This window comes from Podarcis melisellensis, assembly GCF_964234715.1.
Source record: "Podarcis melisellensis genome assembly, chromosome: 7".
Lineage (NCBI taxonomy): Eukaryota > Metazoa > Chordata > Lepidosauria > Squamata > Lacertidae > Podarcis > Podarcis melisellensis.
The window spans coordinates 25228302-25246252 of NC_138539.1; the positions used below are offsets into that span (position 1 = coordinate 25228302).

The 17951-nt window shown below is 44.7% G+C and overlaps 1 protein-coding gene across 2 annotated transcripts in view; it reads right to left on the reverse strand.

The window, feature by feature from the left end:
* Nucleotides 1–4036: 4036 nt before the first annotated feature.
* The window catches only part of ESRP1 (epithelial splicing regulatory protein 1), a 41048-nt gene continuing 27133 nt past the window's right edge, over nt 4037–17951 (reverse strand). The window contains exons 11-15 of one of the 2 annotated variants that reach the window (XM_081919744.1): nt 16271–16489; nt 14404–14602; nt 8909–9077; nt 6834–6939; nt 4037–5285 (exon numbers count right to left, since the gene is read on the reverse strand). In XM_081919744.1, the coding sequence (XP_081775870.1) occupies nt 6849–6939; nt 8909–9077; nt 14404–14602; nt 16271–16489 (678 nt within the window). In that variant the 3' untranslated portion in view covers nt 4037–5285; nt 6834–6848. The remainder of the gene's footprint in view (nt 5286–6833; nt 6940–8908; nt 9078–14403; nt 14603–16270; nt 16490–17951) is intronic. The other variant, XM_081919745.1, reaches the window with a different exon arrangement.

Here is a 17951-nt window from a genome sequence, read left to right on the forward strand (position 1 = left end):
TTGGAGATTTTGTGACTGGCAGCTGAGGATTGGGGGGGCACCACAGAGAAGGCCCTGTGGAATGCTCTTTTGAGAAAACACTCACTATAGCATACATTGTATAAGGCACCAGGGATCTCAAACTGTCCAGGGCCCAGGCACCACTAGGGCAACTCTTGGCCAGAGTGTATCTATAGGTCCTTGTTTAACTGATCTGGATCCCAGATCACGTCCTCCACTTCTGGCACACATTGGATCAACATCTGCCTGACTCAGAACCCAACCAGTCCCGTCTGGACCATATCATTTGCCTCTGACTCAAACTGGCCAAGCTGAGCCAAGCCCTGCCCTGGCACTGTGGCTTAATGGGGAATATTTTCATGTTGCTCTTATTCTTTTATTATGGTCTTTTTAAATTGCTTATTGTTTTATGATTGACCTTTACACTGGGGTTACATTTCTGTTGCATGTTTCAGTAGATTGTTGTTGTTAGCTAGTTTGGAAGTCTTCCCCCCCCCCCCCCTACTGACAAGTAGGAAAGAAAGCAATCAAGAGGAATTTATTTTTTTTAAAGGACACCCTTTTCAGGGTAGATCAACTTCCCTCCATTTCAATAAAGCTTGTGCAAGAGAACTTCTCTGTGCCTTTAACTTCCACCACAGAAAGCCCAAACCATTTTAATCAGCCTTGTATTTAACAACTCAGCTAGCTTCCATTGGCAGCAAGGAACTCCAATACAGGTGGGGAGGGAACAAATATTCTCCTGCCTCCACTCATCTACTTGGTTTCTGTGATGGCCACAGAGGAGGGAAAGCCTACCCCTGTTCCACCAATTCTCTGGATAGAAGTCATGTTAAGCTCAAGAGGCTAGCAGCTTGCATTTTCATGCTGGCTGTAGAATCACAGAATCACGGGATGTGGAAGATAATCTGGTGTAAATTCCATGCCCAATGCACAAATTTGTAGCTCCCCTGGCAGATGACCATTTAGCCTATGCTTAAATACTGCCCGTGAAGGAGACATCACTACTTCCAGAGGCTGTCTGTTGCACTGTCTGCAGCTGTTGCTATTAGAAAGTTTTTGCTTATGCAGATATAGAAGGAAGAAATAGCAGGTTAGCAGTTTGATTTCCTGCTCCCTCTTCTGGAATGGTTCAGAACAGCAGTGTGTACTATATTGCCGAGAAAATTAGTAATTTGTCGTTTTGTGGAGCTTGATGCTCGCTGGTGTCAGTTTGTTTAGAAAGTATGGGCAAATCTTCATGGCAGTTTTGATAAGTGCTAATGTACATCTGATGCAGAGAGAGAGAAAGAATACTCAAATCTAAATTATCTCTAGTTCTGTTTCGTTTTATACTCAGACAGATGACTTATGTAAGTTATGCATGCGACTGTAAGGGTGGCCTAACGGTATAACCAAAAATGATGAAGGTTTGCAGAATTCATCTCACCATAGTGGGCAAGACTGATCAGGTGACCTGTGTGCCTAATCAGGTGATTGATCATCTGTGCCCAGATGCTCAGGACAACTTCAAGGTACCTGCTCTGCCTTCTTATGGTTCTTTATCTTTAAAATGGTCTTGAAATAGACTGCCCTTCAACAGAGAGCTATCTTCTATAAAGCTGGACACATGGTCACCTGCGCAACCATTTCACTCTTTTGCTGAGAGCACCTTTTCTTAGATGAAGGGTGTGTGTGTGGAAATCTCTCTGTACTTTTAACTACTGGCAGCAAATTTTAAACCACTAAGCTGGGCCAGTAAAGCATACTATTTGCTAATGAGATGAAATGGCACCATGAAGCAGCCAAGCCAGATGAAAGTGAAAGCTACTTCTCTACACACCTTTGCACCACATGAGCTTTTAAGAAAATGTTGGAGAATCTAATGCGGATGGTGCTTTTGAAGTGGCTTTCCCCACTATTACTAGGTTGCAGAGTTGAACAAATCAAGGTGGAAATATCGTACGCAAGGCCTTCATGTTTTGAATGCAGATGTTTCCTATTTCAGACAGCTTTTGCAAAAGCGCCTTCCACCAGATGTTTTAAAAGAGCCAGTTCTCCCTTCCCTCCCTCCCAGTCACCTACCTTACATATTATACTAGCCGCAGCCCAGAAATAAATTCCTATTGCAATCTCATGGGTAGGAAACAATGGCAGACTTACTGCAAGGGGGAAATCACTGTACTTCCGGTTCACCAATACCCCCCCTCTAAAAATGGGGTACATGTGCTCTCCAGCACTGAAGAGGGTGGTGAGGCCAGCCTTCTTGTTCCCTCTGGCACAACTTCTGTACACAGTAGAATGCTCTATGCCAGACTTGAACTTGCCAGACATTTGGAGTCTGCATCAGATACCCCTAGAAAGGGATGGTCCAAGGAGGTGTGGGGCATTGCCATGTCTATGTGTTTAGCCAATCAGAAGAGGTCTTTAAGAGGGGTTACAAAACAAGACCATTTTGATACTGTATAGTCTCCAATTACACGCTTTATAAAGATAGTGCTTTGAATAGGCCCTATACGGCAAGGCTACTCCATATCAATATGGGACTCTTGCTTCCAAAATGCCCCTTTGCATATTCTACTGTATTACAAAGCCTGCAAAAGTATACTGAACTGTCTGTTCATTCCCCCCCCAACTGCAGTAATGTGCTCCACAGAGACCCCCGTTTTCATTTCTTTGTCTTGTCTGCAGGTTTTTGAAAACTTAAACATATCTTTTTTTAAAAAAACAACAAAAAGGTGTTTATTACAGCAGTAAACTGAAAGGGTGGGGAAGAATCTTCAGTTGCAATTTGGAATACAGTGGTACCTCGGGCTACATACGCTTCAGGTTACACACACTTCAGCTTATAGACTCCGCTAACCCAGAAATAGTACCTCGGGTTAAGAACTTTGCTTCAGGATGAGAACAGAAATTGTGCTCTGGCGGCACGGCAGCAGTGGGAGGCGCCATTAGCTAAAGTGGTGCTTCAGGTTAAGAACAGTTTCAGGTTAAGAACAGATCTGGGGAACGAATTAAGTACTTAACCCGAGGTACCACTGTATTGTTACCTTACAGCAGCTGAGACTGCTGCTGCTAACAGGGCTGGCCATTGCTGTTGGAGGACAGAGCTGTGCAAATGCTGCCCCTCTTCATTCCCCTCATCTGGCCTGCTGTTCTCAGGTGGAGTGGAGGACGCTGTCCCAACAGCTAGTGTTTAAGTAAGTGTCAGCTGTCACTCTGGTCAGGTTTTGAACATAGATGGGGAAGGAGAGGGCCAACTTGCACTTTTATCCCAACTTCCCTCCCTCCTCAGACAGAGGTTTATGAAGAAGTGATTTGATCTCATTCATGGCAGTTGTGTTCTCTCTTCCTCCCAGAAGGGAGGGGGTGGCAGGAGGCTGTATGTTTTAAAGTGATATTTCCTTAACAAATGGACACGCAGCAAATCCTCGGCACTTTAGCATAATACTGATTATACAGAACCTTGCATTAGAAGGATCTGATGCATATGTTATGAAGATGGCATGTGCCAGCCAGGAAATCTTGCAGAAAAGGTCCGGATTGAGCAATGATCTTTGGGAAACTACCGTATTTTTCGCTCCATAAGACACACTTTTTTCTTCCTAAAAAGTAAGGGGAAATGTCTATGCGTCTTATGGGGTGAATGCATGGTCCCTGGGGCAGAATTGCTCAGATCATGCAATGGCGCAAAAACGTGGTTACAAAGCACGGATCCACATGGATTCTCAGGATTTTTGCATTGGGCTACCCCAAACTCACCATCAAATCTGTGGCCACAGCATGAACCACAAAAATCATACATCCACTGTTTCGTTCCGAATATTTTTTTTCTTGTTTTCCTCCTCTAAAAACTAGTTGCATCCTCTGGTCAGGTGCATCTTATGGAGCGAAAAATACGGTATTTCCACACAGCTCGGGATTGCAGCTGTTTTACAAGAACCAGCCCCATTGAAGAATGCCAATTCTGCTCTGCTGGGAGAGCAGGTGACCAACATTCAGTAATAATCAAGCAGTAATGGTGTGTGTACAGAATGCAACTCAAGGGGTCCACAAATGGATTTAAAACAGTTTTAATACTTGTAGAAGGTGCAAATGCAAAGTAAGTCAAGGAGCAAAACGTCCACATAGCAGGGTGGTACAAAATCCATGTAGAGCAGCTCAAAAAACGCACTTCTACAACAGTGATATGGTCTGTTTTTAATTTTTTTTTTTAATGCTTTCAGTAACAATTCATTCTTTTAACTCAGCAGACGGGGCAGGTACCAAAAGTTAAAAGGAGAGTTTCTGGGTTACAATTCTCCCAATAATCTCCGATAAACCTCCAATACCATCTAATCTAATTACTGCCTCCGTAGTCAAGACCACTGTGAGCAAGTATTGTGTTCCCATTATTTCCAAGTGTCAGATTTTATTATCATACCAGTAATTCTAAATTCTGTATCTTATGAGAGAAGAATGGAAGGGTTTGTGTATTGTTACAATACCCTCATTCCCCCACATTAAAATAATCCTGGGACAGTAACTTAAATATACAGTAGTCCAAATGTGCAATATACAAGTTTAGAACATTACATTTTATACTTTATATGCATATAATAATATATAATCTATTTTACAAAAACGTTACAGCATTTTCTCCCTCAAAGTATTGCATTTCACATTCTTAACCAAATCTAGACTGTCAAGTAAGCCTGGCTAGAATCCAGTTTTTTAAACAAATAAATATATACAAACACAAAGAAAACAATTCTTTATATATATAAAAAAAACCCAAAAGGCACAATCCCAAGGTCTTAAGAAGCCTTTATTTTATGGATATATAAAAATAATAATTTTGTGTGCAAATAAAAATGAAAGGTTGGTTTTGTCATATGTTTTTCTAACCATTTGGGTTTTTGTTTTGTATGTGTAGTGATTTAATCTCAAGGAGGACCCTTTGCGTGATAGGTGAATTTAACACTTTGAATGCCAGGGCAAAGAAAACATCCAGCAATATCCCTCCCCTGTGAATTTGGCAACTGTGCTATCAAAGTAGTGAATGTCCCAGAAACTTTAAATGGCAAGCTTGCACCTGGGGTGTGCGGAGGGAGAGAAGCATCCCTATGGCCAACTGTGCATATGCCTAGTTTTTGTTTCCAAATAATAATTAGAAAACACCACGAAAACACAAAATGACAGGTAGATATCCAAGACAGTGGAAACTTCCCATGTGCTAGAAGGGTTCAGCCACTGTAGAATTAGGAGTGAAGTCAGAGGGACCGGCATTTGGTTGGCTGAAGTTGTGCAGGAAGTTTAAGTGGAGCCTAAAAGAAACAGGCAAATAATAATAATAATAATAATAATAATAATAATAATAATAATAACAACAACTTTTTATTTATACCCAGCTCTCAGGGCTCAGGGCTGCTAACACCAGTAAAATTACAATAAAAACATAATGGGGGGGGGAACCAATTTAAAATACGGGTTAAAATATACCGTATTTTTTGCTCTATAAGACGCACCAGATCACAAGACGCACCTAGTTTTTGGAGGAGGAAAACAAGATAAAAAATATTCTGAATCTCAGAAGCCAGAACAGCAAGAGGGATCGCTGCGCAGTGAAAGCAGCAATCCCTCTTGCTGTTCTGGCTTCTGGGATATCTGCGCAGCCTGCATTTGCTCCATAAGACGCACACAAACATTTCCCCTTAATTTTTAGGAGGGAAAAAGTGAGTCTTATAGAGCAAAAAATACGGTAATTAAAAACGCAGTCTCATTTTAATAGTAGCCCATAGATCAAAACCATAAGGGGAGGGAAACATAAGGGTCAGACTGAGTCCAAACCAAAGACCAGGTGGAACAGCTCTGTCTTGCAGGCCCTGCAGAAAGATGTCAGGTCCTGCAGGGCCCTAGTCTCTTGTGACAGTGTGCTCCACCATGTCAGGGCCAGTACCGAAAAGGCCCTGGCCCTAGTTTAGACCAATCTAACCACCTTGCACCTTGGGACCTGTCATTTGTGGACCTTAAGGTCCTCCACGGGGCATACCAAGAGAGGGTCCTAGGCCGCATAGGGCTTTAAAGGTCAAAACTAGCACCTTAAACCTGACCCTGTACTCCACTGGGAGCCAGTGCAGTTGGTAAAGCACTGGATGAATGTGATCACGTGGCAAGGACCCCGTAAGGAGCCTTGCCGCGGCATTCTGCACCCGCTGGAGTTTCTGGGTCAGCTTCAAGGGCAGCTCTGCATAGAGCGAGTTACAATAATCAAGCCTGGAGGTGACCGTCGCATGGATCACTGTGGCCAGGATCAGGGCGAAAAAGGTAAGGGTCCAACTGCTTAATACGGTGGAGAGGGGAAAATGCCACCTTTGCTGTGGCTGCAATCTGTGCCTCCATGGAAAGGGAGGCGTCGGTTACACCCAAGCTCTGAGAGTTCTGTAAACTAGTGCTGATAGTCTTAAACAGACTCCACCCTGCCGGCCCCAATCTACCAGTTCATTACCATGTGAGGGCTGTCCCTCAATAGATGGATTCAGGCAACAGCTACCCTTAAACACAATAAGCTGAGCATGAACACAGATGCAGCCTTAAATACAATATGCCAAGCATGCAACCACAAGTTGGCATGCACACAAGGGCAGTCATCTACTAAAGCACTGTGCCACCCCTCAACATTTGGAAATGGCAACGTAGGATTATTTAAGCTGACGATCCTGGCTTCAAAAGGCTTGGAAGGACATGGAGGGGAATGAAGGGAAGGAGGAAGGAAAAAGATCTGGGGGTAATTGTAAGCACCTACTCCCCAATAGCTACTCCCAAAGTTCAGTGCGTACATTGTGCATTTGGGAGAAGATGTTGCTGAACCTTACCTTTGTTAGGAAAATCTAACTGCTTGGACCTTTGAAGACAAATCCGTTCTTTGGGCACTGACCTGGCCGATTCATCTGTGTGTACAGATCCATTCTCTGCTGCATACTATAAAAATTACAATTAACATGTGTTGCAAAGGGAACAGTGGTTAACACAAAGCTTAGCTTGTAACATCATCCCAGGCTCATTCCATAAAGAGCATAAGGTGCGTCTATTGTCTTCTAGCACAATTACTTGATTCCAAGTGTCTGTTTAACATTTACAGTTAAGTAAATGTTGGATTCCAGAGAAGGCTTTCAGCAATCACAAAATGGCAATTGCTATCAAATGTTCACAGTTTTACCCCCCTGCATCCGGTGGGCTTGAATAAAGACCCCAAGGTACACATGGATTTCTATTAATCACGATTATTGTAGAGAAGATTGATTAGATAGCAATCTTTTCCAGATGTGCTTGGTTACTCAGGTCAGGCTCTCAGGATATGCACTTGGGGCAAGGAAAGCAAGCAGAATTTTAGTGAACAGCCTATACCGAATTTGAACTTAAAAATACAACTTCATGAGGAAGTTCAGGACCTCAGGAGTCGCAGCCTAACTGGGTACTGGAATATTCCCCAAAAAACTTTGGGTTTGGTTTGGCTTCCATTTCAATACCTTCTTCTGTCCTCATCCTTGTCTCAGCCAGAACATTTTCCAGGATCACAAACCAGCTCCTTTCCCAGTGCTCAAGAACTACTACAACTCCACCATCATATGAGCCTCCATTCCTCCAATATGCTGAGCTTCTGGACTTCCTTTTCCTGAATGCTGCTCTCTGGGGCTCGTCCCCTCTAACCCTGCTAGGCTCCATTAAATTTCCAAGGGGAATGCCTACGCCACATGCCCCCCCTTCCCGGTCACTGCTAGAATGGCTGCCAACACATAGAGTAAATATTCAGATATTCCCCACTAGGTGCTTCCAAAAGTTCATTTACTAAATAGTATGGGGGTAGTCCAGTGTTTCCCAAATGTAGTTTTTTGGACTACAATTCCCATCATCCCTGACCAGTGGTCCTTGCTAGCTAGGAATGATGGGAGCTGTAGTCCAAAACCAGCTGGAGACCCAAGTTTGGGAAACAGTGGGGTAGCCAATCACCGCATCAGCTTTACAGAGCATGGTCAGTGGTCAGGGTTGATGGGAGTTACAGAATAGAACATCTGGAGAACCATACTGGCTACCCTTGCACATAATTTCTGACCAATTACAGGTGCTCTGTACTCTTATGTATGTCTGATTGAGTTATCTGGGACATACGCCCAGGTAAGTGTGCGTGTACAGCAATCTTTCTCCAAACTTAGGTTCCCAGATGGTAAGGGACTACAGCTTCCCTCATCCTCGACCATAGGGCTGTGGCTGGTTGTTATGATGTGGGGTCAACAACATCTGGAGACCCATAGTTTTAGGAAATGCCAGTGCACAAGATTGCAACCTTAGTCTCCCCCCCAAAAAGTGTCAACTAATTTCTGGAGATCATTTACTAACTTTGCCTCATTGAAAGAGACGTGCTTCCAGCTCTGGCTCCTATAAACCAGGACATCTCTCAAGACATTAGCTTGGATCCCAACTTCCCTTCCATGAATGAAGAGAGCCCATAGAGCAGAATTCTCCCCTGCTTCCTTTTGTAGCCCCCTGAAAACCTGCTCTTAAGGATTGAGCAGCCCTTTGGGGGTATTGTAAGGAGGAGGTGCAGCAGATCAAGAATGGAGTTGACAGAAATCACACACACACACACACACACACACACACACACACACACACACCCTTTCCTTGCACGAACAAGAAAGCCACTTAGGATCCAAGTCAGCCTTATTTTAAGACAGGTCAACATCCTTTCCAACCGGCAAAACATTTCACACAGGTGACAAGTCCAAACTCACTCTCCCTACCCATAACACAGCAGCATCAATCCGTAATGCATCCCGATCAGTGATAAGCAGCAGCTTGTTTTGCTGCAACATCGCATGTTCATAGCTTGCTATATTCCGCTGCAAAAGAAGTCTGCCCCTCACTCTCTCTTTTTTGGCGTTTTGCTTACCTAGGGTAATATGCTGTGTAATTCATAAAGAGCTGAGTGCCAGCTGGATAATATGCTGTAGAAGGTTGAAGTGTCCGTGGGTTGAGGAGCACGGAGGGTTGGTAGAGTGCTGCATCCGTCGGGATAACTGCCGCAGGAGCAGGAAAGGAGTAGGAAGGAGGAGACATGCCTAAACGACAGGACAAGACAGAGATGAAGAAGGTCAGTGCTTCTGCGTGCAACCTTTTTTAAAAGCACAAAGCATGATTAAGGCCAGGCTACACTCCCGATCCAGGTGGTCCTTTCACAGCAGAAAGATGCAATTATACCACAAGCTATATTTTGCCCTCACACTTCTAGGAGGTAAAGGTAAAGGACCCCTAGACGGTTAAGTCCAGTCAAAGGAGACTATGGGGTTGCGGCACTCATCTCGCTTTCAGGCCGAGGGAGCCAGTGTTGGTCCACAGACAGCTTTGTGGGTCATGTGGCTGGCATGACTGAACCACTTCTGGTGCAACGGGACACCGTGACAGAAACCAGAGTGCATGGAAACACCGTTTACCTTCCCGCTGCAGCGGTACCTATTTATCTACTTGCACTGGCATGCTTTCGAACTGCTAGGTTGGCAGAAGCTGGGACAGAGCAACGGGAGCTCACTCCGTTGCGGGGATTCGAATCACCGACCTTCTGATCGGCAAGCCTAAGAGGCTCAGTGGTTTAGACCACAGCGCCACATACATCCTACTACACTTCTAGGAAAAGATGTACTAATTGACACATACACAAAAAGGCCATACTTCTGGCTGACCACTGTTCTTAATCTGTTGAGTCACATTGCGGCCTTCCTTGGAAAGAAGTATTCAGATCCAAAAATCTAAAAAAACCATTTAACCAATCACACACTCAAAGAGGGTGCAGAGGTGGTGAGAGGTGTGGCCTAGGGAGAATCCTGCCTGATCATTTAGTGCAGGTTTCCTTCCAAATGTTTTGGATTATAAACTCCCATCATCTGACCGCTAGTAGTCATGGTGGTTGGGGCTATTTTAGATTAGATTAGTTTAGAATGCTGCATGAACCCTAAACTTAAAACCATGGTTAGGAAAAACTAGCCAGTTTCACAAACTATGGTTTGGAGATTTATTTCTAATAACCAGTTAAGTTTAACCAGATGGCAAGGCAGGCTGTGGTTGGTAAAATGGAAGCGAGATCTTCCAGACTCCCCCCTGTGGCTATGCGAGCTGAGGGGAGAGCATGGAAGCCCAAGGAGTGGTAGGTTTGTTCTCATAGTGCTGAACCACGGTTTAGCATTACAACCAAACTAGCCCCTGTGAACGCCAACTTTATACATAAAGAAAGATTACTCAAAGAGTTCTTCTGTCTGAACACTGGTCTGCCTCCAAGATCTTATTGCAAGTTTAGTTTGGGCTATTCCTAAATCAGACACAAACCTAAGTAGCTGACATGTTGGGAATTTGGGACCAAGCACTGACCCAAACTACACCCATTTGAAGTGGATGTTATCTCATGTCAAGCTGCAGGATTAGTAGTACACAATACAGAAAAAGGAGCTCTGTCTCCATATTATAGTCCTATTCTCAACAATGAGGATGAAAAATGTGTTCCTCCATCCTCTTCCAGACTTAATGCCTTCCTTGTTTTTGAGACTGCAGATACTGAAGCATGGAGTGTTTAACTTCTAAAAGGAAGAAGCCAGGATCAAAGCCTTTCGAGGAAGAATGTGTTTTCAAAGCTCTCCGCCCTGCTATTACAGTTTACACTCTGTTTTATGGCCTTGGCAGAACCCCCAAGGCAGCTTATAGAAATTAAAATTCCATATATAACATGAAAACCCATAATAATAAAGCCAAACCAATACAACCCAATAAAAATGGAAGTACTGCACAATTCACCAGTATCCAACAAACATAGGAAGCTGCCTTATATTGAGTCAAACCATTAGCTACATCTAGCTGAGTACTGGCTGCCAACACTGACAGCCAGTGACTTTCCAAGGTTTCAGGCAGATGTCTCTCCCAGGCCTACCTGGGCATGCCAGGGATTGAACCTGAGGCCTTCTGCACACCAAGCAGGTGCTCTGCCACTGAGCTACAACCTTTCCATGTCAACACAACCAGCTATTCCAATTACTTTATAAAAGAGCCAAGTCTTAACTGACTCCTGAAAGCTAAGAGCGCACAAGCTGATAAGCTTCCTTTGGACAAGAATCCTGAGAACAGACGGACAAGAGAATGCTGCCCTCAAGATGGCTTTTGAAATGCAAAATAATTTGTGGAGTTGTAGTTGTTAGCTTCTTACAGCAAAAACAAATCAAAGATGCATCTGATGAAGTGGGCTTGAGTCCACAAAAGCTTAGGCCATTACAAATTTGGCCAATCTTCCTCCCAGAACTACCAGGTAATCCTAGTCACCCACTGAAGTCACCTGACAAATCATTTCACAATCCACACACACTTGACATGTGCAAGCTTCTTTCCTGCCTTTAAAGGCATTCTGCACTCTCAGTTCCAGCAGAGAGCCTCCCCCCTCCCCAAGCAGGTGACACTCAACTTCACTCTGGCCAAAGCGGGTGGGGGAGAGAGGGAGGGGAACAAAGAAACAAACTGGGCATATTTCACCCTGCAGATGCTACGTTATTGGCAAGAGTAAGCCTCATTGAGCTCTGTAGGGCTTACATCTGAGCAGGCAGGCATAACAATACACTCATACCTTGGTTTTCGAACAGCTTAGCTCCCAAACGTCACAAACCCGGAAGTGAGTGTTCCGGTTTGTGAACTATTTTTGGAAGCTGAACATCCAACCTGGCTTCCGACTGGCTTCTGCAGCCAATCAGAAGCCGCACTTTGGTTTCCGAACATTTTGGAAGTCAAACAGATTTCCAGAATGGATTCCGTTTCGACTTCAAGGTACAACTGTATACTGTACAGCAGGGGTAGCAAACATGGTATCCCCTCCAGATGTTGCTGAAATACAACTCCCATCATTCCCTGACCATTGGAGAGCTAGTGTGGTGTAGTGCTTAAGAGTGGTAGACTTGTAATCTGGGGAACCGGGTTCGCGTCTCCGCTCCTCCACATGGGTGACCTTGGGCTAGTCACACTTCTTTGAAGTCTCTCAGCCCCACTCACCTCACCAACTGTTTGTTGTGGGGGAGGAAGGGAAAGGAGAATGTTAGCCGCTTTGAGACTCTCCTTCGGGTAGTGATAAAGCGGGATATCAAATCCAAACTCTTCTTCTTCATTGGTCAGATTGCCTGGGGCAATCCATCAACATCTGTAAGACACCATGTTTGCCATTCCTGCTGTAAATACTAGTTTTAATTCAACTTAACTGGCATTTCCTTGCTAGCGGAGAAAAGAGTTTGTCCTGTGCAAATTTCTCCCCCTGCCCAGACCCCAAATCCCTAGAGGATCTGTGGCATATCTTTCTGGTATCAGTTTTTGTGATGACACCTGTGCCCTCGCTCTCTTGGCAGTTTGCATCCACAGTAGAGAAGGGGTGGAGGAGACACTGCAGAAGGAGGAAGGGGCCCTTCCTGCTTCCCAGTGTCCCACTCAGCTTCTTTCTCACACTACTGATGGTTAGGAGTTAAGGGTACAGAAGGCTTTCAGGTAATAAAATCAAACAGGAAGGAAGAAGCCTGCAGGGGCAACAGATCTACTGAGGGCTGGATCAGGCCCAGGGCACTTGGAGTCCCTCTCCTCCCCAAGTAACTCCCTAGTGATGATCACGAGCTGGTCAAATGGGAATTAAGCAAAACAAGCAAACAGACCCAGTATTGCTGGATTTAGCCAGATTCCAAATCTGGATTTCTTATGACACAGCTTTTTCGCTTTATGTTTTACTTTGCAGAGCAAACAGAAGCTAGTCCAAGATCAACCGATCAATATACCTGGGAGACTTTTACCAGGCGCAACTACTCTGTGAATGTGAACAGAGGGAGAAATATTGGACTGAACTCAACTTGGAAGCTTCTCACTGGCCATTGATAGTGGAATAACCAGGCTTTGTTCACTCATTTCTGAATGGGGCATCTAATCGACACAGTGATTAGAACAGGGGTCAGCAAACTTTTTCAGCAGGGGGCTGGTCCACTGTCCCTCAGACCATGTTGGGGGCCTAACTATATTTGGGGGGGGGGGAATGAAGGAATTCCTATGCCCCACAGATAACCCAGAGATGCATTTTAAATAAAAGGACACATTCTACTCATATAAAAACACGCTCATTCCCAGACCATCTGCGGGCTGGATTTAGAAGGTGATTGGGCCGGATCCGGAGTGCAGAGAGAAGGGAGGATTTCTCTCTCCACGCCCCCTGTACTCAGTGGTCCCAATGAAAGTCACCACACTTGAAAGTCATTTGGGACTGCGGAACTGCCCACTTGGGTACCATTTGGATTCTGGAAGTTAAGATGCTATTCCGCTTTCAGCCTGACGTAGAACAGTTATGATCAGATGTGACTACCGGCAAATCACCCATGTCATTAGGAAGCACTCCTGGACTCCATGTTAAATTAACTACCTCTCTCACCCAGGCTGTGACTATTGAAAATAGTCACCTATACCTTCTGAGGTTCTTAAGCGTAAATATACTGAAATATACATACTTGTAGTATTTAACTATGTCAGCCAGAATACATAGGTCTCACCCATCTGAGCTAAAAGCTCTTTGTTCCCTAACAACCCATCATGAATTTTGGCTAACTTTGGTGTAACGAATTGCCCTGTACATGCTCCTCTGCATTTCCAGGCACCCATATTTGATATTGGCTTCTGCTGCCAGTCAGTTTAAAACAGGGGTCGGCAAGGCTTACCAGGCATGCGCCGGATCGCTCCTGCAGAGATCCTCTGTGGGCCTGACCAGAGCAGCATGATGCCGGAAATCGCATCTGCGCATGCCCAGAAACTGAAAATTGCGCATGCGCAGAAACGATTTTTGTGCGCCTGGGCATGTGCACAAGCGATTTCCAGTGCCACAGACATGTGCAGACGCAATTTCCAGAGCCACAAAAGAGAGTCCCCACACCGCACTGATTTAGCACAGCAAATGTGGACTCGCCGAGTGGGCGGCTCAGTTCGGGGGTGGTTCGGCGCCGGTTGAAAGGCCTCCGTGCGCCACTTCTGGCCCATGAGCCACAGGTTGGGAACCCCTGGTTTAAAACATGATCCTGCAATTCTGAGCTGAAGTGCTTGAAATCAACACTTGCCCAGTGCAAATTAAACTCCAGAAGGTGTTGGGGTAGGAAGGTGTGGGTCAGCAGAAAAGCGAGAGTAAAGAAGCCAATCACTATCCAAATCACAGTAGTCCACAGCCAAAAGGGAGAACAAAAATCAAAGGCTGCTACCAATTTCAGATGGGAAAAGCTTTGCATTCCAGACCCCACAGACACGCTGATCCCTTCCAAGAGAGGAACACAAAAACAGAATGGGTGAAAGAAGCTCCGACACCTACCAGCGTACAGCAGAAAGTAGCGCCAAGACCCAAGCTAAACTTACATGGTAACTTACATGGTGGTGGGGATAAGCCATTTCGATTTAAAGTGCCCCCCATTAATACAAAGTTCATCTCCTCTGCAGAACACTGAAAGACTTCGACATATCTGTCCTTCATGGTTTTCTTATGGCACTTCTGAGCAGCCATAAATGCTCGGTCTGAAGATTTCATCTGGATAAAAGCGTCTCCGGAGGGACGACCCTAAGAGGGGAAAAGGAGAAAGGTGAGAGGCTGCAGCATCAAGACAAAAGGATTTACTCAATTTTTAAAAGAAAAAACCATCTGTGATGATAGCTCTTCTAAGTTTTACCTAGCAGTCGTTATGTTTCAATAGTGGGGGGAAAGTATAACTTTTATTCCTTGCTGTAAAGCAGCAATATGCCTGTTGGGCGACAGTCCGACAGAGTTCCTATGTACCAGGAAGTTATTTTGAAGAGCACAGATTAAAACAGTTCATGTTACATCCTAGGATAAATAATTGCAGGACATCTTTCCGAGCCAGGCTTGTAGTCAGTGTAACACCCAAACCCATTTCTACATTGACAAGCAGTATCTGGGAAACATCGCTGGCTGTTGCTAGGCACCCGAGAAAGCAAGTCAACTGTACAACTCCATCCCATAATCATGCGACCAGTGAAGAACAGCTGTGGCACAACCAGGAGCTGCAGGAATAGTGTTCAGTTAGCATCATAACGAGGTGGGAGGTACAAATTTTGATGTGCCGTGAATTCTGCCTCAAGGACTGCCTCTTTCCATATGAACCTACCAGGACCCTGAGATCATCTTCTGAGGCCCTCCTTCGTGTGCCCCCTCCTCGAGAGGTTCAGGGGGTGGCAACATGAGAACGGGCCTTCTCACAGCGGCAAGACTGCTACTAGCTAAAAATTGGAAATCTCAAGAAATAACAACGGTAGAAGAATGGCAGATGAAGATGTTGGAGTTTTTGGAGCTGGCAGACCTGACTGGAAGAATCCGCGATCAGAAAGAAGAGGAATACCAAGCAGACTGGAAGAAATTTAAAGACTATTTAGTTAAATATTGTAATATAAGATAAGTAGGAAATACTTGAAAGTACCAAACAGGCCGAGGATTGGTATAAGAATGTTGTATATTAATATGGAGCTAAGTCAATAAGAAAAGAGATGAAGATAGTGAATTGAAGGAGTTAACTGTAGTAGTAAGATGATTTTGGAGAACTGTTACAAGGTGATACAATGAAATTCAGTTAGAGGGGATTTGAGGAAGTCAGTTAACAATAAAATTTAAAATGAACTTTTGAAAGAATATGTTTCTATTTTTTTCTTGTACTATTGTAATGTGTTTTCTTTTGTATGTTTTATATGTTTTATCTGTTAAAATCAATAAAAAATTTTGGAAAGAAAAAAAGAGAACGGGCCTTCTCTGCAGTGGCTCCCCGTCTGTGAAATGCTCTCCCCAGGGAGGTTCGCCTGGCACCTTCATTATACACCTTTAAGTGCCAGGCAAAAATGTTCCTTTTTAGTTCAATAAATAATAATAATACATAGGAGCCGCGAGCCACGGCAGAGTTCACCACCATATAGTTCTCTGAGGACAGCCCTTTATAAAAACCAAGAACACACAGGAAGGGGGTTCTATACAGCAGCAGTGGGGAACTGGGAGCCTCACTGCACAGTGCTTTACAAGCCCCCCACATCAGCTGATCATCAGCAACTGAAAAAAACCCCTATTTGGCTCGGTCACACATCTTCCAAACTTATAGGCATAGGGAGGTGAGAGTGGCTTGGCTGAAATGGCCTCAAAGAGCACCAAGTGGAGAGGCCTGGCGATTAGGCTAGAGGCTCCCCACTGTGCCCTTGTGAGAAAAATGGGATTGCCCTCTCCACTTACCTGGTGATTTAATACCATGTGAACCCCATGAGTCCTGATATCTCCAGAGAACTCCCCTAGGAAACCCAGAATGTCTTCTATAGTGGCGGCATACGGAAGCCCCCGCAGCCGTATGCAGTCTCTGACATTGGTGGGAGGTACAAATTGCTGAGGTAGTACAGGGAGGATGGGCGGAGCGGGGAGAGGAATGAGAGGCACAGATGAGTATCTGTTCAGTACCTGCAATAAAATAATAATAATAATAAAAAATACGTTAACAGCCAAGTGGCTTCCCTGTATTTCGGACTATAGCCTGCACCGTCACATCGTAGTTTGTTAGCATTGTTAAGTTCCCATTTAACAAAAAGCAAAGTAAGACAGCTCATGCCTGATCACTCCTCTGAGTAGGCAGCTGGTGTATGGGGTACAAAGAGGCCAAGAGAAAAAAGAAGAGGTGGCTTCTTACTGGCAGGAGGAATCCCAAGGCACACCAGAAGATCCTGTACTCTTGAATGCAGCAGCTAGACTGGTGACTGGGAATGGCCACCGAGATCATATAACACCAGTCCTGAAAGACCTACACTGGGCTCCAAGTACATTTCCGAGCACAATTCAAAGTGTTGGTGCTGACCTTGAAAGCCCTAAATGGCCCTGGCCCAGTATACCAGAAGGAGCGCCTCCATCCCCGTTGTTCAGCCCGGACACTGAGGCCCAGCGCCAAGGGCCTTCTGGCGGTTTCCTCCCTGCGAGAAGTGAGCTTACAGGGAACCAGGCAGAGGGCCTTCTTGGTAGTGGCACCCACCCTGTGGAACACCCTCCCATCAGATGTCAAGGAAATCAACAACTATCTGACTTTTAGCAGACATCTGAAGGCAGCCCTGTTTAGGGAATTTTTAAATATTTGGTGTTTTATCATGTTCTTAATATTCTGCTGGGAGCCTCCCAGAGCGGCTGGGGAAACCCAGCCAGATGGGCGGGGTGTAAATAATAAATTATGATTATGAAAGGACTCTTCCATTCGTGAACCGGCAGGAGGTAAAGGCTGCATATTGCACGTCTCATGCTGAATCCCCAAATGCTGGCAGCAGAGAGCAGCACAGAGGCATCAAACTCTCGGCCCAGTTAGGTCTGCCATTTGAGACAGTAGCCTGGCGAAGGTTTTATACTGCTGCTTTTTAACTGCCGACTGGTACTAGTAGATGAGCGTTTTAATTTGTGTTCATGTGATTTTATTGGTGTGAACCGCCCTGGGCTCCCTTTAGGGCGGAAGGGCAAACTATACATTTGCACGCAATAATGATCTGCCTCATCCTTCCAGCATGAGGCCCATATAAGAATAATAACAGCCCTTTTATTATTTATAAATAATATGGCCGGGTGTGTGTGTGTGTTTGTTTGTACCCTGACTTTTCCCACTGACAGCAACTCAAGGTGGCTTACAGATAAAATAAGAAGAGCTAAAAACATTAGGGGGAGATAAATAAAAACCAATTAAACATTAATATAATTAAAACCAAATTTTAAAAATCTATAAAAAACATACAGATAATAACAATAGAAGCTGCACAGCACCAGCCCTTTCATTAAAAGCCGTCTGCTCCCAAAAGCCTTAGGAATAAGACGGTCCTCACCTACTGGCTGAAGGGCAACAAGGAAAGAGCCAGCCTAACTTCTCTAGGGAAGGAGTTCCAAAGTCGAGGAG